The sequence below is a fragment of the Sus scrofa genome, chromosome 13, assembly GCF_000003025.6.
Source record: "Sus scrofa isolate TJ Tabasco breed Duroc chromosome 13, Sscrofa11.1, whole genome shotgun sequence".
Classification (NCBI taxonomy): Eukaryota; Metazoa; Chordata; class Mammalia; order Artiodactyla; family Suidae; genus Sus; species Sus scrofa.
This window is the reverse complement of record NC_010455.5, coordinates 25,622,036-25,645,342: the sequence shown is the minus strand read 5'-3', so window position 1 is coordinate 25,645,342 and position 23,307 is coordinate 25,622,036. Positions and strand designations below refer to the sequence as shown.

The following is a 23,307-nucleotide window of genomic DNA, read 5'->3' as shown; positions in this document are numbered from 1 at the left end:
CTGTCCTTACAGAAATAATTCACTTGTAGCAATTCTTGAGCTTATTTGTCTAATGCATTCAGGACATGGTTGAAGGAAAAATAATTTTTAAGCCGCTTATCTTCAATGATTAAAAATTTTTTTTTCTCAGCCCCTGCTGGTATTTCTGAATGTAGCTTCTTTTCTTGTGAAATGTACCTCGTATACAGAAGAGTGTATTAAATGTGTGAATATGATTAAAAGCATATACCTTGACCCATTTAAACTCAGGATACAAAGAGGTCCAGTTGCTTAGAGAATTTTTTCCAGTCATCTTGGATTGCAATTTGTATTTTCTTTCCTTGAAAGTAACCACTGTTCTGACTTCGGTGATAAACTTTTCCAAGTTTTTCTCTTTTTTTTTTTTTTTTCTGTCTTAAAATTTTATTTTCCAGAGTTTTTGTTTATAGTGTTTACCCCACTTTTTTTTTTTTTTTTTCTGCCTCTGTGACATTTGGAAGTTCCCAGGCCAGGGATCAAACCGGCACCGCAGTTGTGACCTGTGCCTCAGCTGCAGCATCTTAACCCGATAAGCCTCAGAGGCATTTTCTCCCTTTTTAAATGCATTGCTGAATATTACATTGGTTGATTCTAAGTGTTGAACTCTGTATAAATGGACTGGCACCATATTCTTTTTTTTTTTTTTTTTTTTGCCATTTCTTGAGCTGCTCCCTTGGCATATGGAGGTTCCCAGGCTAGGGGTCCAATCAGAGCTGTAGCCACCAGCCTGTGTGTGGATTCATTTATACTCTCTCCCATCAGCAGAGTGGAGTACAGATTAACCTACATCTTCTTGAATATTTAATATAGTCACACTATAAATTTTTTTCAATCCCATTGACATTAAATGGTTTCTCAAAGTAGTTTTTTTTTTTTTGTCTTTTTGCTATTTCTTGGGCCGCTCCTGCGGCATATGGAGGTTCCCAGGCTAGGGGTCCAAACGGAGCTGTAGCCACCAGCCTACACCAGAGCCACAGCAACTCGGGATCCGAGCCGCGTCTGCAACCTACACCACAGCTCACGGCAACCCCGGATCGTTAACCCACTGAGCAAGGGCAGGGATCGAACTCGCAACCTCATGGTTCCTAGTCGGATTCGTTAACCACTGCGCCACAACGGGAACTCCTCAAAGTAGTTTTAATATGTATTTTCTTGATTAGTAATGAGGATGACCATATTTCTGTTTATCTTGGCTTTTGGAGTTTCCTGTTTTGAAAAGTGTCTCAGGTCTTAAACTACTCTTTTTCTGTTCCTTCAGATGAATTCTGCACTGCCCCTCCTCTTTGGCTTATTGTTAAAAAATGTTTTGGGAGTTCCTGGTGTGGCTCAGTGGATTAAGAACCTGACTAGTATCTGTGAGGATGCAGGGTCAATCCCTGACCCTGCTCAGTGAGTTAAGAATCTGGCGTTGCCTTGAGCTGTGGTGTAGGTCACAGACCCGGCTTGGATCTGGCATTGCTGTGGCTGTGGTATAGGCTGGCAGCTGCAGCTCTGATTCGAACCCCCCTAGCCTGGGAACTTCCATATGCCGTAGGTGCTGCCCTAAAAAGACAAAAAAAGAAAAAAGTTGAAAGTATTCAAAAAGGAAAGAAAATTAGCATGATCACCTTTATTTCCATCACCTAGATTGAACAGTTTACATTTTGCCTTCTTTGCTTTGTTGTGATAAATGTGTGTATATGTAATCCATATATGTGTATTTATTATTCATTTATTTCTGAACTGTTTGAAAAAATTAAACATGTCATGGCACTCTATCCATAGGAATATTTTTATGTAGTTTGGATAATAATCTTCTGTCATTTATATGTATCACAGCTACTTTCTAGTTTGTCAGGTGTTTGAGGCTTTTCGTTTCATTTTCAGTATATGTTGATACACAGAGGTTCTTAATTTTAATAGAAATTTATGAATCCATTCCTTCATGATTTATGGGTTTGTTTTGTGTCTTCAGAAATGCTTCTCTACTCCAGCATCATTAAGGTGGTCTATTACATGTTCTTTTAAAAGTTTTATTATTTTTCCGTTTTCCATTTAGAATTTTAATCTCTTTGTAATTATTTGGTGTGTGGTGCTTTGGGTGAGTCCCATTTTATTTATTTTTAGCTATTTATTTGGGCCACGCTTGCAGCATGTGGAAGTTCCTGGGAGAGGGATCAAACTCATGCCACAGCAGTGACAACACCAGATCCTTAACTGTTAGGTCACGAGGGAACTCCCAGTTTTATTTTTTAAAACAAATATGATCAGTTATCCCAGCATCACTTAATGGAAAGTCTGTCTTCTCCTCACAGCTCTGCAGTGTCACCTCTGTCATGTCCGTATACACCTCTCTACCTGGGCTCCATTTAGTTCTGTTGGCCTGTTAATCTGTGCCATGCTGTTTAAATTAATAGTCTTTATTTTTAATAATTTAAAAAATATACACGGAAGTTTTCCCCTACCATTGTAACCTTTTTCATGAGTTTCTTAGCATTTTTTGTTCTTACTCCTTTTTTACTTACATATAAGTTCACCTGTTGGGCTGTTGATTGAGAATATATGTATGTATATCTGTGAATAATTTTTTTTTTTTTTTTGTCTTTTGTTGTTGTTGTTATTGTGGTTGCTATTTCTTGGGCCGCTCCCTCGGCATATGGAGGTTCCCAGGCTAGGGGTTGAATCGGAGCTGTAGCCACCGGCCTACACCAGAGCCACAGCAACTCGGGATCCGAGCCGCGTCTGCAACCTACACCACAGCTCACGGCAACGCCGGATCGTTAACCCCTGAGCAAGGGCAGGGACCGAACCCGCAACCTCATGGTTCCTAGTCGGATTCGTTAACCACTGCGTCACTACGGGAACTCCTGTGAATAAATTTGAGAATTGCTTGATGTGAGAGAAAATGGAAGGCATACTCAATGAGAAGACTGACAAGAGAATGACACATTTGGTTAAAAAAAACTGGAATAAGATGATTGAAGTTCCTTTGAATTGTTTGTGACATTCAGCTAATTCACAGCTTAAGTTAACTTTCTCAGATATAGCTCTCACTTGTTAAGAGGTTAACTTTATGAAACAAAGATTCTGTTCTGGCTGAATACTGGAGAGGCAAAGATGATTATGACTCTGCCTGATCTTTGTTTATTAAGAAAGAGAAATCTTTTTATCCCTGGTTTTGTATGCCACTTGTTGTTTTATAACTACATTTGCTTTTTTATTTTTTTCTCCTTTCTTGTGTCATAGTAAGACATTTAAGGCTATTAACTTTCCTCTCAACCTAGTGTTAGTTATATCCCATTATTTTGATGTGTCGTGTTTCCATTATTGTTATTTTGTGGATAATTCCTATTTTATTTTATTTTATTTTTTTTTAATAAGTTTCTCTTGTTTTTATTTATTTATTTTTTATTTACTTTTTTTTTTTTTTTTTGTCTTTTGTCTTTTTGTTGTTGTTGTTGTTGTTGTTATTTTGCTATTTCTTGGACCGCTCCCGCAGCACATGGAGGTTCCCAGGCTAGGGGTTGAATCGGAGCTGTAGCCACCGGCCTACGCCAGAGCCACAGCAACGCGGGATCCGAGCCGCGTCTGCAACCTACACCACAGCTCACGGCAACGCCAGATCGTTAACCCACTGAGCAAGGGCAGGGATCGAACCCGCAACCTCATGGTTCCTAGTCGGATTCGTTAACCACTGCGCCACAACGGGAACTCCGATAATTCCTATTTTAAAATGTTTTTCTTGGTCCAGGGTTGTTTATCGGATGGTTTAAACTTTCGCAGGTGGGTGGGGTTTTATTGCTTCTGTTGTCTTTTGTTAAAATAACAAAGGCAAGAATGTTGTCTATTTCTCTTGTTTTTTTTTTTTTTTTTTTTGAATTGTGGTAAAAAGTGTATAATGAAAATATACCATTTTAACCATTAAGTATACAGTTCAGTGGCATTATGTACATTTACATTTGTTGTGCTATTTCTGTTGTTTTAAAATACATTGAGGTGTTTCTTGCCCAACTTACTGACTTCTTTCCACTTTGAAAACTTAGTAATTTGCCTTGTTGAACGTGGGCCATTGATTCTGGTTTTAACCCCTTTTCTTCTCCCTGTAATCTGTGCATTGAGAAAAAAGCAGTATGGAAATTTTACTTTTTTGGTTTTAATTGATATGTAGACTTCTTAGAAGGCATTTTTAGTTTCAAATTATAAATTTTGTTTTTGTTCACTTTGCCTAGAAAACTAGCTTTGCCATGGGATATGTGTAAGTGTAAGGGTTTTCTCGTCAAATACATTGGAACACACTGGGTTGAACAAGGTTGAATAGTTTGGTTTGTTTGTATTTAGTACTTTTAAGAACTTTTAATTATGAATCTACTTGGGGGCATATTGTATGCAGCATTTTCATTTTCAAATTTTATTTCAATCTTTAATTTTTGATGATTCACTTTATTTTTATTTTTTATGATTTTTATTTTTTCATTATAGTTGATTTACAGTATTCTATCAGTTTCTACTGTACAGCAAAGTGACCCAGTCCTACATACACACATACATTCTTTTTCTCACATTATCCTCCATCATTTTCCATCACAGTGTATGCGACATTTTCAAAGTTATTTGCCCACAGACCTACCTTACTCTGAGGTATGTTTGGGGTGCACTTTGGGAGAGGAAGGTTGTCTTACACTGGAACTCTCGTGAGTTTGTTTAAATAGTTTCCATATGTTTTCTCTTTTCAAGGATACCTAAGAGATCATTACGTTTTCCAAACAGGTTAGCTTGCTTTATAATCATAATTTCTGTTAACTTGAACAGTAGTAGAAATGTGAGTCAAATGCTTTCAATCTTGTTGTAGGTGTGAATGCTCAGGTGGAAAGAGCATTCTGAAGAAATATTTAGTGTGGGAGAATTAAGGTGGAACACACACACACACACACACACACACACAAGTATCTAGTGTAACTGTTTTAAAAAGAGTGTAGCCATCTAGGAAAAAAGTATCCTTGATGACACAGCGTCATTGTTTCAGATTTGGGGCTGGAATTTCAGCGACTTGGGCTGTGGGAGTTAGAGGATGTGGATTTTGGCCCCAGGTGTGCACTCCTGAATAGTTTAATCTTGGACAAGCCCTGGGGCCCCACCTGATGTTTTCTGTAAAGAAAGATACCTGTGCTGGGGATCTTCCACATGCTTTTGGCTTAGGCTCTTTCTGACAACTTTCCCTTCCATTGGTTTGACCTTGTATGCATTGGCAAAGAGCAGTTCTCTTCTTGAGATTGTTGCAGTATTGATCTCCGGAATATTTAGCATTCAACTTACTTGGCATGTGTTCCCTATGTGCATGGGAGAGGGAGGCTGAGAAAGTTGGCTTTTCTTGAAAGTCGTTATTATTATCTGGATAGGTAGCAACCTACTCTAAAATGCGCACAGAAGTTGGAGATAGCTCCTAGAGTGTTTCCGCATGTTTAGAGGAAAAGATTAATTTATGCATTTGCATCTAATCAGCCATATCTACAATATACAGTATACAATTATACAATATACAATTGTATAATATACAGTACAATATTGTATACAATATACAATTATACACAATAGTCTGTATATAATTATGAGTGCTGAGCTGACACCTGGCCTATGTTGTAGTTAAAAATGTGGGGCTCGAAAAATAAATTGTTTATTATTTATTTCTGAACAATAATTTGTTAATTTTGAAGTAGCAAACTTTTTTTTTGTTTGTTGTGTCTTTTTGTCTGTTTGTCTTTTCTAGGGCCGCACCCACAACATATGGAGGTTCCCAGGCTAGGGGTCTAATCAGAGCTGTGGCTGCCAGCCTACACCACAGCTACAGCAGTGCGGGATATAGCTGCGTCTGCAACCTACACCACAGCTCAGGCAACACCGGATCCTTAACCCATTGAGCGAGGCCAGGGATTGAACCTGCAACCTCATAATTCCTAGTCAGATTTGTTAACCACTGAGCCACGATGGGAACTCTTTTTTTTTTTTTTTTCCCCTAACTTCTTTTCAGAGGAAATTTAATTTTCGGTTTTAAATTAGTGCTTTCAAAAAAGAAAAGTAGTACTAAATTTCCTATGTATTTAATAAGAAAAGACTGGGGTTGAATTAAAAATAGTATAGAGGTGTTAACCATTTACTGTATTGCCTTTGAAATGTTTTAGACACTGGCTACCTAGAATGAGGAGAGATGAGTTAACATTCTTGATATTTGATAAAAGTGAAAATGTGCAATTACATTTTCTGTTTCTATTATTGTCACAGTTTAATCCTAATAGGAAGATTAAAGAATGTGTGTGCCATCAACATCAGGCCTACATTTCTCCTTGACTTTATGTAGTGAAAGTGGGTGGCATGTATGTGGAATAGGAATGAGGCAGAGTTTTTTGTGTTTTTCTTTTTGGCCGTGCCATGGCATGCAGAAGTTCTTAGGCCAGGGATCAAACCTGTGCCACAGCAGTGACTTGAGCCACAGTAGTGACAACACTGGATCCATAACTCACTGAGCCGCCAAGGAACTCTGTGTGGTTTTCCTTCTAATACCACTATTAATGATATTTGGAATGCTGCTATTGGTAGGATGCAAAAGGGTTTACCAAGTATGGGGGTAACCTACTGTGTCCTGAAGCGAACCTTTGAGAATGGCATGAAGAAGCAGTCCTGAGTCAGCACTGAGTAGGGAGTAGTCCAGCTTCCACAGCTTTGGGGTAAGAGGTGCAAAGTATGGCATTTTCACTGTGATGGTGAGGTCTGTACCTCCTCTTCTCCTGTGGCAGGTCACCTCTAAGGGGAGGCCCCACAGGGTTCTAGGATTTATACTGGTTGGATTTCTATGTAAATTTTCATATTCATTTAACTATTTAATTCCATTACATGCTTTGTAGTCTTCACAAATTCTGTGCCTTTTCTTTCTTTCTCATTTAATACCTGTCCTTATAGTTTTCCTAGTTAGCTTATTATTATTTTTAACTTAATGATATTATGGATATAGGGAATGGTGTATGTATGGTTTTAAATCTTTGAAGTTTGTTGAGACATCTCTCATGACTCATATTTGAGGGGGGGGAGGTGAATTCTGCCATTGTTGGGTGATAGGCCTTTTTTCTCACATTAAGTCAAGCTTGTTAATCAGATAGTTATAGATATAAATCTTCTATGTCTATGCTGATTGTCATTGTCTATTTTATCAGAGATATGTATTTAAATTGTTTTTCAGCTTTATTGAGGTATATTTGCCATAAAATTGTAAGATATTTAAGGTGTACAAAGTGGTGATTTGATATACGCATGCGTTGTGAAAGGATTCCCCCATTGAGTTAATACATAACTTACCTCGCATGTTTTATCCTCTTACCTTTTTTGTTTTTGTGGTGGGGGTGAGAACATTTAAATTCTATCTTTTAGCAAATTTTGATTATACAATATAGTGTTATCAACTGTAGTCACAGTGTTCTACATTAGATCCTCAGGCTTTATTCATCTTATAGCTTGAAATTTCTACTTTTTACCAACTGTCCCTGTTTTCCTCATTTTTACCTTTGTTTTTGAAAGGTGTTATTGTTGGTTATAGACTTATAGGTTGATTTTTTTGTTTGTTTTTTGTACTTTAAAGATACCGTTCCACTGTCTTCTGGTTTGCATTGTTTCTGATGCGAGGTCTCCTGTTATACTTATTTTTGTTCCTCTTATTATGATGTGTCTTTTTACTCCAGCTGCTTTTTTTTTTTAATTTTTTTATGGGTTTCTCTTTATTACTGGTTTTTGGCAGTTTGACTGTGATGTGCCCTGGTGTGATTTTTCTTTCTTCTACTTGAGGTTTATTGAGTCTCTTAGATTGAGAATTATTAGTTTTCATAAATTTGAAAAAAATTACAGTTGGTAGTTCTTCAAATAAATACTTTTTCTGCCTCCCTCACCCCTTTTCTGGGATTCTCATTGCACATAAATTAGGTTGTTTGAAGTTGGTCCACATTTCACTGATGTTCTGATACTTTGTTATGGCTTTCTTCTAATGTTATTTTTTCCTGTCTTTATTTTGGATAATTTTTTCTTTTTTCTTTTTTCTTTTTGCTAATTACTGTGTCTTCACTAATCATTGAGTCCGAAGCGTCTAATATGTTAATCCAATTCATTGTATTTTTCATATGAGACATTATGCTCTCTATCCTTTTGATTGGGTCATTTTTATTTTTAGTTTTTTAAAGTTTTAATGTCTAGTTGATTTATAGTGGTGTGATAATTTCTGCTATACTAAAAAGTGATTCAGGTATACATATACACATATCCATTCTTTTTCAGATTTTTTTTTCCCATATAGATGATCGAAGAATATTGAGTAGAGTTCTCTATGCTCTTCAGCAGATGCCTGTTGGCCAATCATTCCATATACCTCAGTGTGCATATGTCAATCCCAAATCCTCAATCCATCCCTCCCTCCACGTGTCCCCTTTGGTACCCATAAGTTTGTTTTTGAAGTCTATGAGTCTATTTATGTTCTACAGACTATTTCATTTGTATCCTTTTTTAAGGTTCTGCATATAAATGGTGTCATATGATGTCTTTGTCTGACTTAATTCACTTAGTACAGTAATCTCTAGGTCCATCCATATTGCTGCAAAAGGCATTATTTCATTCTTTATTTCTTTTTTTTGCTTTTTGGGGTCACACCCGAAGCATATGGAAGTTCGGGCTAGGGGTTGAATTGGAGCTGCAGCTGAGACCTATACCACAGCCACAGCAACTTGGGATCCGACCACATCTTTGGCCTATACCACAGCTAATGGCAGTGCTGGATCCCTGACCCACTGAACGAGGCAAGGGATTGAACCTGCATCCTCATGAATGATAGTCAGATTTATTGCTGCTGTGGTACAGCAGGAATTCCCTATTTCATTCTTTTTTTATGGCTAATATTTCATTGTATGAATGTATCACATCTTCATCTGTTCCTTTGTTGATGGACATTTAGGTTGTTTCCATATCTTGGCTATTGTGAATAGTGTGCTGCAGTGAATATTGGGGTGCATATGTCTTTTTGAATTATGGTTTTTTTCAGAAAGATGCCCAGGAGTGGGATTGCTGGATCATATAGTAGTTGTATATTTAGTTTTTGGAGGAATCTCAGTACTGTTTTCCATAGTGGTTTTTATACCTTCTATTTTGTTCCGTATCCTTCTTATGCTGTCTTCGTTCTTCTTGAATATGTGAACTATAATTATAATAGCCATTTAAATATGTTGTTCTTACTCTTTCTACCTGTGTCATTTCTATTAATTGAGCTTTCTTCTTTTGAGTCGTATTTTCTGCTTGTGTGTGTGGATTTAATTGGATGTTAGATGTTGTGATTTTTATGTTGTTAGGTAGTTTTGTTTTTTATATTCTTTTTAGTACTTTTGTGCTTTTTCTGGATTCATTTAAGTTACCTGGAAACAGTTGGATCCTTCTGGAGACTTTTGAGCATTGTTAGACAATCCAGAACAGCCTTTAGTGTAGGGTTGTTTTGGTTCCACCACTGGAGCGATTTCTTAGGACCTTCCCTGATGCCTTGTATTTAGGTCTTCTTTAGCAGACTGGCATGCTAATTATTCCAGCCCTAAATAATTTCTTAAGATTGTTCTGCATATTCCTTATGATATTTTTTTCTTTTTAGGGCTGCAAACTCTGTATATGGAAGTTCCCAGGCTAGGGGTCAAATCGCAGCTGCAGCTGCTGCCTACAGCCACAGCAACTTGGGATCCGAGCCATGTCTGCAACCTACACCACAGCTCATGGCAACACTGGATCCTTAAGCCACTAAGTGAGGCCAGGAGTTGAACCCATGTCCTCATGGTACAAGTTGGGTTCTTAACCTGCTGAGCCACAATGGGAACTCCCATATTCCTTATGATTTTAAAATTATGTTATGCCCTAAGTTATAATTGTGTATTTTCCATGTTATTTCAACCTTTTTATTAAAATATGTGGAGAATTATGTTACACTGGGTTTGATAATTAACCAAATGTAATAGCCTGAAAAAGCGAGCCCACCGCTGAAAATACCTAACACATGCAGGGGCAGATGGTTCACTCTTGTATCAGGCCTTTATTTGTAATGGCTGCAAAGAAATGATGTATATCTGTTTCCCATCATAAATAAGACCTATTGAGTTGTCTCCTTGTTCTCTGCTCCCCTGCTCTAGGAAGAACGTGTTGTGAATCACATGGCAGCCAAGATTATTGAAAATGTCTGCACTACCTTTTCTGCTCAGGCTCAGGGCTTTATTACAGGAGAAATTGGGCCTGTTTTATGGTACCTGTTCAAACATTCTACCATTGATTCTCTTCGGATAACGGCAATATCGGTAAGGTGGAACATCTTTTGGGTCTCTCTTAGTGGGTATTTAAATACCAGTTTTGGGCATTTCCATGTGGTACAGTGGGTTAAGGATGCGGCATCATTGCCACTTCAGTGGCTCTGGCCACTGCTGTGGTGTGGGTTCAACCCCTGGCCTGGGAATTCACATGCCATGGGCATGGCCAAGAAAACAAAAACAAAACCCACTACCACCAACAAAAAAACAAGTGAGAACAATTATTTGATTTTATCCTAAAGGAGATTCAAAATGGGGGCTGGAAAAATCTTGGGTTTGTCAGGAAATTCCAGTAGGATCTTGTGTGACCATGACGTTATGGTTTCAAAAAGTACCTGGAGGTGAGAGTGGAAAATTGTGACAATGGATAGGGTATAGGATTTGGTTTAGTGTATTTCTGGTGTTTCTCACCTTTTCATGTTGGCTCCCTCTATCAGATTTTTATGTTAAAAACGTTTAGCAGGTTCCCATTGTGGCACAGTAGAAACGAATCTGACTAGTATCCATGAGGGTGAGGGTTTGGTCCTTGGCCTTGCTTAGTGGGTTGGGGATCTGGTGTTGCCGTGAGCTATAGTGTAGGTCACAGATGTGGCTCGGATCCCTAGTTGCTGTGGCTGTGGTGTAGGTTGGTAGCTGTAGCTCTGATTCGACCCCTATCCTGGGAGCTCCCATATGCTGCGGGTATGGTCTTAAAAAGGGAAAAAAAAAGCATTTATCATGTGATTTAAATGAATTCATATTCAGAGTCTATGGTTTTTGTAGTTTTTGTATTTTGATTGGTTGTCTACCACTTCACTTCCGTGGTTATGACTTGATGGACAATTATGTACGATGTGTTAACCTGGTTGTTTCTGTCTAATAGTCAGTTGAACAGATTTAACCCTTTCTCATATAATTTATTTAAATACTTTTTGATCAGCAGTCTTATCTGGACTCTGAACATTATCTGGCATCCTCCCTGTATTTCTCTAGTCTGCTCATTCCTGTGCTTCTTTCTTTTTCTTTTTGCTTTTTAGGGCTGTGCCCAAGGTGTATGGAGGTTCCCAGGCTAGGGGTTGAATCTGAGCAGTAGCTGCTCCTACACCACAGCTCATGTCATCACCGATCCTTAACCCACTGAGCAGGGCCAGTAATTAAACCTGCATCCTCATGGATGCTAGTCAGATTTGTTTCCTCTGAGCCATGATGGGAACCCATGCTGCTGCTTCTCTCTGTTTTGTTTTGTTTTGTTTTGTTTTTGCTTTTGCTTTTTAGGGCTGCACCATGGCATATGGAAGTTCCCAGGCTAGGTGTTGAATCAGAGCTATAGCCACTGGCCTACACCACAGCCATAGCCACTCGGGATCTGGGCTCACGGCAGTGCCAGATCCTTAACCCACTGAACGAGGCCAGGGATTGAACCTGCATCCTCATGGTTCCTAGTTGGGTTCGTTAACCACTGAGCCACAAAGGGAGCTCCTCATTCCTGTGCTTTTGATGGTGCCAGTTTCATGCCTCTTTCCTTACCTCTCCAATCCCACTTTTCCTCTCACATCCTCTAGTAAGCGACTCCTCCCTGTACTTCCCACAAAGAAGTGAAGACATCCAGGGGGAATTATGTCAGCTTCTGTCTGTGCACCTGTTTGCATCCACACCTATCCTGTCTTAGTTCTTTCTTTCCTGTGTCTCTCCCTTCTCCTGTCAGAGACAAACCTCTCCATTTTTCTTCTATCCCTTCCTGAGGACCTTACTCAAATGGTTATTTTTGGTCTTTCCTAAATCTTTAACCACTCCTTGTCCACTAGGACAGAATGCTTTCTACAGCATTCACGTGTTCTTTGCTCTGGTGAAAATATAGAAGCACACCAAAGTTCTCTAGGCTGCCCCAGCCCCACCATACTTCTTTGAAGGGTTATGGCCACAAACTTGCTCCCTTCCAGCCCATTTCCTCTTCAACTCAGTCTAGTGTCTGTCCCGAAAATGCCCCTGAACCTAGTCTAGCTGAGATCTCTAATGACTTCCATGTTGCTAAATCCTGTGGATATTTATGGATATTTTTCTGTTCTTAATATTTGCTGTGTTATTTGGAAAATCAAGGGCTATCAATCCTGCTCACTGAATGTCATCAAGCAAAGGATATGTAGCATCCATCACACACACACATCTGCTTCACAAGCCACATGATTTCAAAATTACCAAAAAAAAAAAAATAAAAAACCAACCACCAATTACAGTATTAGTAATTACGGAGAAACTGTCATAAAGACTTACTGAGTGTAACGTGAAGTTTTTCAAGGCATCTTTGAATCATGTCTTAAAGCATCCGTTTTAATCCTGGGCCTTTAAAAAAAAAAAAAAAAGACCTGTCTTGCTTTAATTGGATTTATGTTATCATTTTCATCTTTGTGCTCAGCATGGTTTCTTTTCTTGGCAAAGTTCTTTCCAGTTGTTCGCCCCAAAGTCTCATACCTTCTAACCCTTTCTTCATCTGACACATTAAGCTTCACTCTTTCCTCTCGGCTTCTTATATTTTGTTCTTAACATTCATCTAAATCCCTCATTTTTCAGTGAAATTTTGCCATTTTCCCCCCAAATGTTTCTTTGTTTTGCTCCAGGATCATGTTCAGCCTCATGTTGTATATTGTTTTCATATTTCTTTAATCTCCTTGGGTTGAAACAGTTCCTCAGTCTTCCTGGGAACTTCATGTCATTGCACATTTAAAGGACACAGGGCTTGCATTTTGTAGGGCAAGCCTGGTATTTTACCATTGAACCTCTGTAGCGCCCTTGAGGACTCCTACCTGTACCTGACGCCTCTGTGATGGTTGCCATGTGGTGACCCTTTAATTGTTCCATTCCTTTTATATCAGAGGGTGGCACATATTTTCTATGAAGGGCCAGATCATATGTATGTTGGGCTTTGGTGCTTTGGTGGCTGTAGATGGTCTGTGTCCCATATTCCCTCTGTCTCATTTGTTTTCCAGCCCTTTAAAAATGTACAGACCATTGTACATTGTACTCACGAGGGGTACAGAAACAGGCCTTTGGCGTTGGTTGGAATCGTACTGTAAGGAAGCTCTTTCCCTTCACCCACATGCACGTGTTTATCAGTGGGATTATGACTGTGGGTATCTGTTTTATTTAATGAATTGTAATGTGACTTTACTGCTACTACTACCACTGTTATTATTTATTGTTTGGATGCTCAGATCATTTTAGAAGCCCTTCAAGTTGGCTTCTGTGTCCTAGTGACCTATTTCTATCATTGTGTGATCACTTCCTTATTTTCTGACACCGTGCAAGTTTCTGGGCTACCTTTTTTTTTTTTTTTCTTTTCCCCCCTGGCTGCACCAGTGACATATGGAAATTCCTGGGCTAGGGGTGGATTTGGAGCTGCAGCTCAGGCCTGCACCACAGCCGCAGCAACACATCTGAGCCACATCTGTGACCGGCTCTGCAACTTGCAGCAATGCTGGATCCTTCACCCACTGAGTGATGTAAGGGATTGAAACCACATCCTCATGGAGACTATGCTGGGTCCTTACCCTACTCAGCCACAGTAGGAGCTCCATTTCTTGCCTACTTTTGTCCTTTTTCTCTCCCAGCCCTGGAACCAGTCATTCCTCCAGGGAACCTTTGGTATTTAGAAACTGCAATGTAGGTGCTGTGTCTCTTACTATGGAGTGTTACTGTTTTTAGGCCTTCTTGGTATTTAGAGCTAGAAAAATATATAAGTACCCATATACAGACACATACAGAATTATTCTTATACCTATCATAGTAGGTTATTTGGAACAAAACTCATGCATTTGTATTGATACTTCCAATTTTAATCCAATACTTCTATTCTTTCTAGCTTTCTCATTTCCTGTGTTTGTAAATCCCTTCTCAGACAGAAACCTAGTTCCCATTATTCTCAGTACAGTTACTGATCTGTTCAGTCAGCTAGTTTACTTATTCAGCGTAATGGACTCCATCCATTCTGGCCGCCTCTTCTGTGTAACCCTCTTCCTCCCTTGCCACTGTCACTGCCACTCTGCTTCCTGGGCCCCTGGTGCTCAGTGCTCCCATCCCCCCTCTCTGCCCCTTTTCCTCAGAATGTGATGTATTGCTATTGGGAAGGGAAGAGACAGATGAAGGAAATCAAAGGGCCAGGATGTCATTTCCAGGAAGGGTGGAGTCCTGTTCCCTGTGTTGTATTCCTGAGTGCACGTGGTAGGTGCCTGGCGGCTATCTGATGACCCGCTGGAGGGTCGTTTTCTCAGTGCTGAGTCACCAGCCTGCTCTATGTTCTGCTTGTGACAGCCTGTGTCACCGGCTTTTCTAACCGATTTCTTCTGGTATCCTCTTGGCCCCATAGAGTCCCTTTTACCAATATGGTCCCCAGACCAGCAGTATCAACATCACCTGGGAACTTGTTAGATCCACAGGCTTTTGGACCCTGACCCAGCCTTGCTGACCTAGAATCTCTGGGTGAAGAGTTCCAGTCATCTGCATGCTAACAAGCCTCCAGGCGCTTCTCATGCCTGCTGACGTTTAAGAACCACTGCCATAGATCTTGGAGCACCCAGGAAACACTGGCGTGGCTGGATTGAAGGATGGCTAATTAATCGTTCCCACTCAAGAGTGGCATCTCTGGCTTAGGGATTGGTTGTTGGAGGGAGTGGGCCTCACTTGGGGAAATGTATCAAATGGATAAGATTCTTGGAATTATTAGGATTACAGAGAATCTCCATATAAACCACAGTGGAAACCGGAGAAACCTGTACAGTTGGATAGAGTAGAATAACTCCTATGAGGGCGGTAACTGGGCTAATTATAATGACTGAAGTGCTGAGAGGAAGGGTGGAAAAGTGAACAGGTTTCCTAGGTAGTGGATCTCACTGGGGTTGGCGGGCACCTCTTTAGAACAATACCGACTACCTCCTCCTGTCTTTCCACCCTCTGCCCCTGTTCTGATGTATCTGAAGATCTCTCAGAGGTCAGAGGAGACTATGTATTGTTTGAAAAAGCTCCCAAGGTAATGTTGAAATGACATTAAAAATCATTATTCAGAAGACAGAAAAGAAATTGTTCTTAAACGTATTCCATAAATTAGTCTCTTTCTTGGCCATTGCTTTTATTGAGCAGATGGTCAAAACTCCTGGAGTTAACACCGTGTCCTCTTTGAAGCAAATTTTGAGGTGAATTTTTAACTGGACGTGTTCTTTCCAGTTTTAAAACACAGTCTCAGACTCTATTTTAATAAAAAAAATATTTCAAAACTGAATCACTGAAGATGGATTTTAGGATTTGATTTGGAAAATACAAACAGAACTGTGCTTTTACGCCTCTGGGCGCTCTCAACTGTGTTTGATATTCGGAGGGGTTGAGTTAAAAGGTTATTTTCTGCATGAGCCTTTCAAACTGGAGCAGCTTTTGAGCAGCATTCCGAAGACAAGACATACCGGCTGCCCTCATATTACTTTGAATATGTTTAGACATTATCTGAACAAACCGTGCATCAAGGAATATCCCCACTATGATTGGGTAGGGATTTTTTTCTCACTAGAAAGTCAGTTTTGCTATGAAAGCCAAGAATTGTTACAGCGCTAATGAGACTTAGTGTTCACTCTTTTGAAGTCACTGTTGGGAGAACCTTTAATTGCCCTGAAAAAATTCTGATTGCAGCATGGTCTTTAGGGACTCCATTGAGATTGCTCTTATTTTTCTAATCCGAGGGTTAAATAATTCTGAAATAATGCTGAAATAATGAAATAATTCTACTTCTTTAAAATTGAGGTATAGTTGATTTATAATATTAGTTTTAGGTGTACAGCACAGTGATTCACTATTTTTACAAATTATACTTCAATAAATGCTATTAAAAGATAATGGATATAATATTCTGTGCTGTGCAGTATATCCTTGTTGCTTATGTATTTTACACAGATTGTATCTCTTAATCCCACACCCCTAATTTGCCCCTCCCTGTTTCCCTCTCCCCTCTGGTAACCACCAGTTTGTTTTCAATATGTGTGATTCTCTTTCTGTTTTGCTTTATATATTTATTTGCATTACTTTTTGATTTCATGTATAAGTGATATCATATGGTATTTGTTTTTCTCTGATTTATTTCATTAAGCATAATCTCTGGATCTGTCCACATTGCTTCAAATGGCAGAATTTCTTTCTTTTTTAGGGCTGAGTGATATTTCAGCACACGCACACACCCACACACACTGCATCTTCTTTCTCAAATGTCTGTTGGTGGACGTTTGCGTTACTTCCAGATATCTTGGGCATTGTAAATAGTACTGTGAGGAACACTGGGGTTGCTTCTATTCTTTTTGAATGAATGTTCTCATTTTTTTTCTGGGTATATAATGAGGAGTGCAATTGCTGGATCATATAGGCTTCTGAGGAATCTCCATTCTGTTTTCCACAGCAGCTGCGCTAATTTACTTTTCTAGCAATAGTGTACGCTTGACTCAATATCAAAAAATAAAAAACCCAATCAAAAAATGGGCAGAAGAACTGAGTCCATGTTTTTCCAAAGAAGAGAAATGGATGGCCAACAGACATGCGAAAAGATGCTCCTGTGAAGCCATCTGGTCCTGGACTTTTATTTGTAGGGAGTGTTTTTATGACATATTCAATTTCATTTCTAGTGATTCGTCTGTTCAGTTGATCTGTTTCTTCTTGATTCAGTTTTGGCAAGTCTCTAGAAAGATGTCCATTTCTTCTAGGTTGTCGAATTTGTTGGTGTATAGTTGTCAATAGTATTCTCTTATGGTTTTTTTGTGTTTCTGCAGTATCTGTTGTGATTTCTCCTTTTTCATTTCTTATTTTGTTTATTTGGATTTTTTCTCTCCTTTTCTTGGTGAGTCTAGCCAGAGGTTTGTCAATTTTGTTTACCTTTTCAAAGAACCAGCTCTTGGTTTGATTGATTTTGTCTATTGTTTTTTGAATCTCTATTTTATTGATTTCCTCTTTGACCTTTATGATTTCCTTCCTTCTGCTGACTTTAGCTTTTGGTTGTTCTTCTTTTTCTCTCTCCTCTTTTTTTTTTTTTTGCCATTTCTTGGGCCACTCCTGCAGCATATGGAGGTCCCCAGGCTAGGGGTCTAATCCGAGCCGTAGCCACTAGCCTATGCCAGAGCCACAGCAACGCAGGATCCGAGCCATGTCTGTGACCTACACCACAGCTCACAGCAACGCCAGAATCTTAATCCACTGAGCAAGGGCAGGGACCGAACCCGCAACCTCATGGTTCCTAGTCGGATTCGTTAACCACTGAGCCACGATGGAAACTCCCTTTCTTCTTTTTCTAATTCATTCAAGTGTGGGTTAAGTTGTCAATTTTAGATTTTTCTTCTTTTTTGAGTAATGCCTGTATCACTATGAACTTCCCTCTGAGTACTGCTTTTGCTGCATCCCATAGATTTTTAAGTGGTTGTGTCTTCATTGTCATTTGTCTCGAGGTATTTTTTTAATTTCCTTCTTGATTTCCTCATTGACCCACTGGTTTTTTAGTAGCATGTTGTTTAGTCTCCATGTAGTAGGTTTTTTCCTCGTTTCTTTTCCTGTGGTTGATTTCTAGTTTCATGCCATTGTGGTCAGAGAAGATACTTGAATAATTTTTATACTCTTAAATTTGTTGCTGTTAGCTTTGTGCCCCAGTATGTGATCAGTTCTGTTCCATGTGCACTTGAGAAGAAGGTATATTCTGATATTTTTGGATGTAATGTCCTGAAAATGTCGATTGAGTCTAACTTTTCTATTGTTTCCTTTAGAATCTCTGTTGCTTCATTGATTTTCTGTCTAGAGGATCTATCCATTGATGTGAATGGGGTGTTAAAGTCTCTTACTGTGATTGTATTCCCATCAATTTCTCCTTTTATGTCTGTTAGTATTTGTCATAGGTATCTGGGTGCTCCTATATTAGGGGCATATATATTGATGATTGTGATATTCTTTTCTTGTATGGCTGCTTTAACCACTAAATAGTGTCCTTCTTTGTCTTTCTTAATGGCCTTCATTTTAAAGTCTCTTTTGTCTGATATGAGTATTGCAACTCCTGCTTTCCTGTCTGGTCCATTGGCATGAAACATCTTTTTCCATCCCCTCACTTTCAATCTATAAGTGTCCTTTGCCCTAAGGTGAGTCTCTTGCAGGCAGCAGATTGAAGGTTTTTGCTTTTTTATTCAATCTGCCACTCTGTGTCTTTTGATTGGAACATTCAGTCCATTGACATTTAAGGTGATTATTGATAGACAAAACTCTACTTAAAAAAGACACATGCATCCATATGTTCATTGCAACACTGTTCACAATAGCCAAGACATGGAATCAACCCAAATGTCCACTGGTAGATGATTGGATCAGGAAGAAGTGGTATATATACACAATAGAATACTACTCAGCCATAAAAAAGAACAACATAATGCTATTTGCAGCAACATGGATGGAACTAGAGACTCTCATCCTGAATGAAGTAAGCCAGAAAGAGAAAGACAAATACCATATGATATCACTTATATCTGGAATCTAATATATGGCACAAAGGAACCTTTCCACAGGAAAGAAAATCATGGACTTGGAGAATAGACTTGTGGTTGCCAAGGGGGAAGGGGAGGGAGTGGGAGGGACTGGGAACTTGGGGTAAATAGATGCAGAATGTTGCCTTTGGGATGAATTAGCAATTGGGTCCTGCTGTGTAGCATTGGGAACTCTGTCTAGTCACTTATGATGGAACACATAATGTGAGAAAAAAGAATATATACATGTATGTGTAACTGGGTCACTATGTTGTACAGTGAAAAAAAATATAAATAAAGATTAAAAAAGATGCTCAATATCACTAGTTATTAGGGAAATGCAAATCAAAACAATTGTTTTGACATCATACACAGCAATTTTTTTAGATTCATTATGAATTTTTTTAAACTTTTGCAATTCTTTAATCAGAATCAGCTTTCCTTTTTTGAATTTATCTTTCATATTCCTATTTTCATGTATTAGCTGCTGGTTTTCTACTGAAACTTACGTAGTTTGGATTTTAGGCTTAAAGAACCTTACTTTCATAGTTTGTGGATCATGATGGCTAACTTATCTATCTTTAAGTCCATTGGAAGGAAGATGAGAGACTGAAATATTATGATAGCTGTCCAAAGTAGAGTTTCATTATTTCATGGAGTATCATTCTGATATGGCTATGTGTAGCTGGGTACAAATTCCTGCTCTATGTTTGAAACAGAGTCAATGATTATTACTATTTTTTCCAGCTTTATTGAGACAAAATTGACATAAAACATGGTGTAAATTTAAGGTGCATAGGATGTTGATTTATTGAATTAAAAATTTTTTTTTAAAGACTGTACCTGTGGCATATGTAAGTTCCTGGGCTAGGGATCAAATTGGAGCTGCAGCTAAAGTCTACAGCTGCAACGTACACCATAGCTGGTGGCAACACCAGATCCTTAACCCAGTGAGTGAGGCCAGGGATCGGGAACTCCAACTTATTGGTTTATGTTTTGCAAAATTATTACTACCATAGCATTAGCTAATACCTTTATCACTTTACATACCTATCGTTTCTTTTTTGTGGTGTAAACATTTAAGATCTATTGTCTGAGGAACTTTGAATTATAATACTACAGTTTTAACTATAATTAACTATAACCATCTTGTACATTAGCTTCCCAGAACTTATTCATCAGAAAATTGGAAGTTTGTGCTCTTTGTCCAACATTTCCCTATTTTTCCCACCCCCAGACTTTGGTAACCTTCATTCTAGTTTCTGTTTCTATGAGTTCAGCTTTCTTAGATTCCACACAGAAGTGACATAACACAGTATTTGTCTTTCTCTCTTTGACTTATTTCACTTAGCATAATGCTCTCAAGGTCCATCCATCTTGTTGCAAGTGGCAGGATTTCCTTCTTTCTCATGGCTGACTAATATTCCACAGTGTATGTAATGCCACGTCGATTCATTCATCAGCGACCATGTAGGTTTTTTCTATATCTTAGCCGTTGTGAATAGTGCTGCAATGAACATGGGGAAGCAGATATATCTTTGAGATCCTGTTTTCATTTGTCAGTGATAATTAAGATAAGTGTCCCATATGATAACCAGTTCCATGAGGAAAAGCACCCCCCCCCCTTTTTAGGGAATAGTGTATATATTAGTGCTTTGCAAATGGTCATTTTTCAGTGCATATAGATATAGTAGTAATTACATACATTATTTATCAACAAAGTGACTTCTCCTGTAAATGTTTATGTCTGTATAATTAAATGTGTAATAGAATTATGGCACTGGAACCTAAAAAGTACTCTAAAATAATAAGCATTAATTTGAAAAATATGAACAGTGCAGATATAAAAGGTTGGAGACTCTTCCCTGCCCTTTTCCTGCCTCTCATCTTTCAACCCCGCTTCCAGATGAAAGCATTTGAAATGGTCCTACTAGATTTTCATTGTTATTAGTTGCATATATCTTTTCCTTTCTGGTTGCAATAAGGTCACATCAGCATTTTCATGAAGATTAACACTAAGCTTTACCAGAAAGTAAATACAACTACTTTAAACATTTTGTTTTGGTGGAAGATTGAGTTTTACACTTGTTTTCCTTACTTTATCAATAAGAGTAACTTTTAAAGCTGTTTGTTTGTTCTTGGAGATAGAAAAAAATTAATTTTTTTCCTGATAATTTCAAGAAAATGAGAATATTTGTCAAAGTCTTTACCTTTTCCCACCCTCCTTTCTTTCTTTTCACATAGTATTTTTAACAGTTCAATACATTTGATATTTTCATTATTAAGTTTATAAATCTGTTTAAAATATCAGGAAGAAGGTTATAGGATGTCAATCATAATGAATGTGTTTGTAAAAATTATTTCTGGCTTCATTGTGTTTCTCTTTGTTGTCTCCCCATGTAACATGGAATATGACCATCCCTTTCTTTTGCCTAAAAACTTTTTTTTTTTGTCTTTTCTAGGACTGCACCCACTGCATATGGAGGATCCCAGGCAAGGGGTCTAATTGGAGCTGGAGCCATGATGGGAACTCCCATGCCTAAAAACTTTTGAGGTCTTCTCATTGCTCGTGGTGTGAAATTCAAAGACACTGGCTTGGCGGACCACCTGTGGTTCCAGCCTGCTTTTCCCAGATGGGTCATCACTTTTTCCTCTTTCCTGCTCTGCTCTCTGCCTCTCCTTCACCTGAGAGTTGCATCAGACATCTTGTCCTTCTGGAACATGATCTGCATCTTCAAGTCTCTGTGTGAATACTTGTTCTCCTCTCTCTGGCTAGAATTTTCTTTACTTACTTTTCTAATTGTCCATTTCCCCCTTACCTCCAAAAACTGGGTCAAGGAGTTCCTGTCGTGGTGTAGGGGAAGCAAATCCGACTGGGAACCATGAGGTTGCGGGTTCGATCCCTGGCCTCGCTCAGTGGGTACAGGATCTGGCGTTGCTGTGAGCTGTGGTGTAGATTGCAGACGAGGCTTGGATCCCACGTTGCTGTGGCTCTGGCGTAGGCAGGCGGCTACAGCTCTGATTTGACCCCTATCCTGGGAATCTCCATATGCTGCAGGTGCGGCCCTAAAAAGACAAAAAAAACAAAAACAAAAAAACTGGCTCAATATATCATTTTCTTTAGGTAGCTTTTGTTGACTTTCTTTTCCAAGCATATTTGCGCCCTTATTAAATTCTATTAGTTTATTAGTTATAACCTTCATTTTTATTGCTGAGTAACTTAGTTTAGCTTGGGATATGATCGCCTTGACTTGAATTAACTTTGCCACTGATTAGCAATCTGCCTTTGGACAAATCGCTTAAATATTCTATCCCTTATTTTTATCACCGATAAAATAATAGTACCTTATATGTTATTTAGAAGCATTAAATGAAATAGTCTTTAGATGTTCTCAGATTGTGTTATTTATGTATTAAACAATAAATATTAGATATTTACTCTTAGGACCATTTTTTTTTTTAGCCTTTAGCTTAGTATCTGCACAAAGAATAAGTATCTTTTTTATTCTTTTTTTTTTTTTTTTTTTTTTGTGCAAGTTTCTGGACCAGGGATAGAATTGGAGCCACATCAGTGACAACACCAGGTCCTTAACCACCAGGCCACCAGGGAATTCCTCTTCTTTTCTTCTCTTTTTCTTTTCTTTAAAGAAGTATTATCTTAATGTTTTTAATTGCTTGAAGGAAAGTTTTTCTGTATAGACTTATAAATTATTTTATCACTTTACTTAACTCTTAATGTTGATGATAATTCCAAGAGTTTCTAGTCTTTTAAAACAACTGAAGTTTTTATTGGCAGCTGGCTTATTGTTTTAATTTTAAATGTGTTGAGGTTGTCCAACTTTCTTATCCCCCAATAAGTAATGAAGGAGCAGGGTAAGCACTTTCTACTCTCCACAGGTGGTACTTGTTTTCTTTCTGGGGACTGGTCCGTGCACTTGGAGTTGTCTGACAGGTCTGTTCTCTTGTCCCTGCAGGCCTTGTGTAGACTCACTCGCCATTCCCCCACGGCCTTCCAGAACGTCATTGAGAAGGTGGGACTGACCTCGGTGATAAACTCCTTGGCCTCTGCCATCTGCAAAATCCAGCAGTACCTGTTGACCTTATTCACTGCTATGCTGTCCTGTGGGATTCATCTTCAGAGGCTAATACAAGAAAAGGTTTGACTCAGAATTTCTCTATTGCTCTACTTAACAAAATTGTTGTTTTCTTCTGCCATTTTAGTGGTTCAACTAAACCGCTAAACACATCTCTGTAGAATTTATTTTTCATCTCAAGGGGCCTTTATGAACTTGGCCAACCTCTGTACCACAGGCCATTCATCTAAAGATGTTGTTAAGAGTCTTTTAGTGATTAAAATAGAAATCCAGTAAATGGCTCTGCCTGCTTGTCCCATTTCAATAATGAAAAGCCAGAAAATTTATGAGTCCTTCCTACTTGCTAATATTTCTTAT

At 38.6% G+C, this 23,307-nt stretch overlaps 1 protein-coding gene across 9 annotated transcripts in view; it reads left to right on the top strand.

The window, feature by feature from the left end:
• The window catches only part of ULK4 (unc-51 like kinase 4), a 543,576-nt gene that overhangs the window by 106,123 nt on the left and 414,146 nt on the right, over positions 1-23,307 (top strand). For 8 of the 9 annotated variants that reach the window (XR_002337917.1, XR_002337916.1, XR_002337918.1 and 5 more), the window contains exons 20-21: positions 10,188-10,349; positions 22,831-23,013. Coding sequence is in view for 5 of the 9 variants with exons in the window: in XM_021070410.1 (XP_020926069.1) it covers positions 10,188-10,349; positions 22,831-23,013 (345 nt within the window). In the remaining 4 variants the exon portion in view is untranslated. The remainder of the gene's footprint in view (positions 1-10,187; positions 10,350-22,830; positions 23,014-23,307) is intronic. The other variant, XM_021070411.1, reaches the window with a different exon arrangement.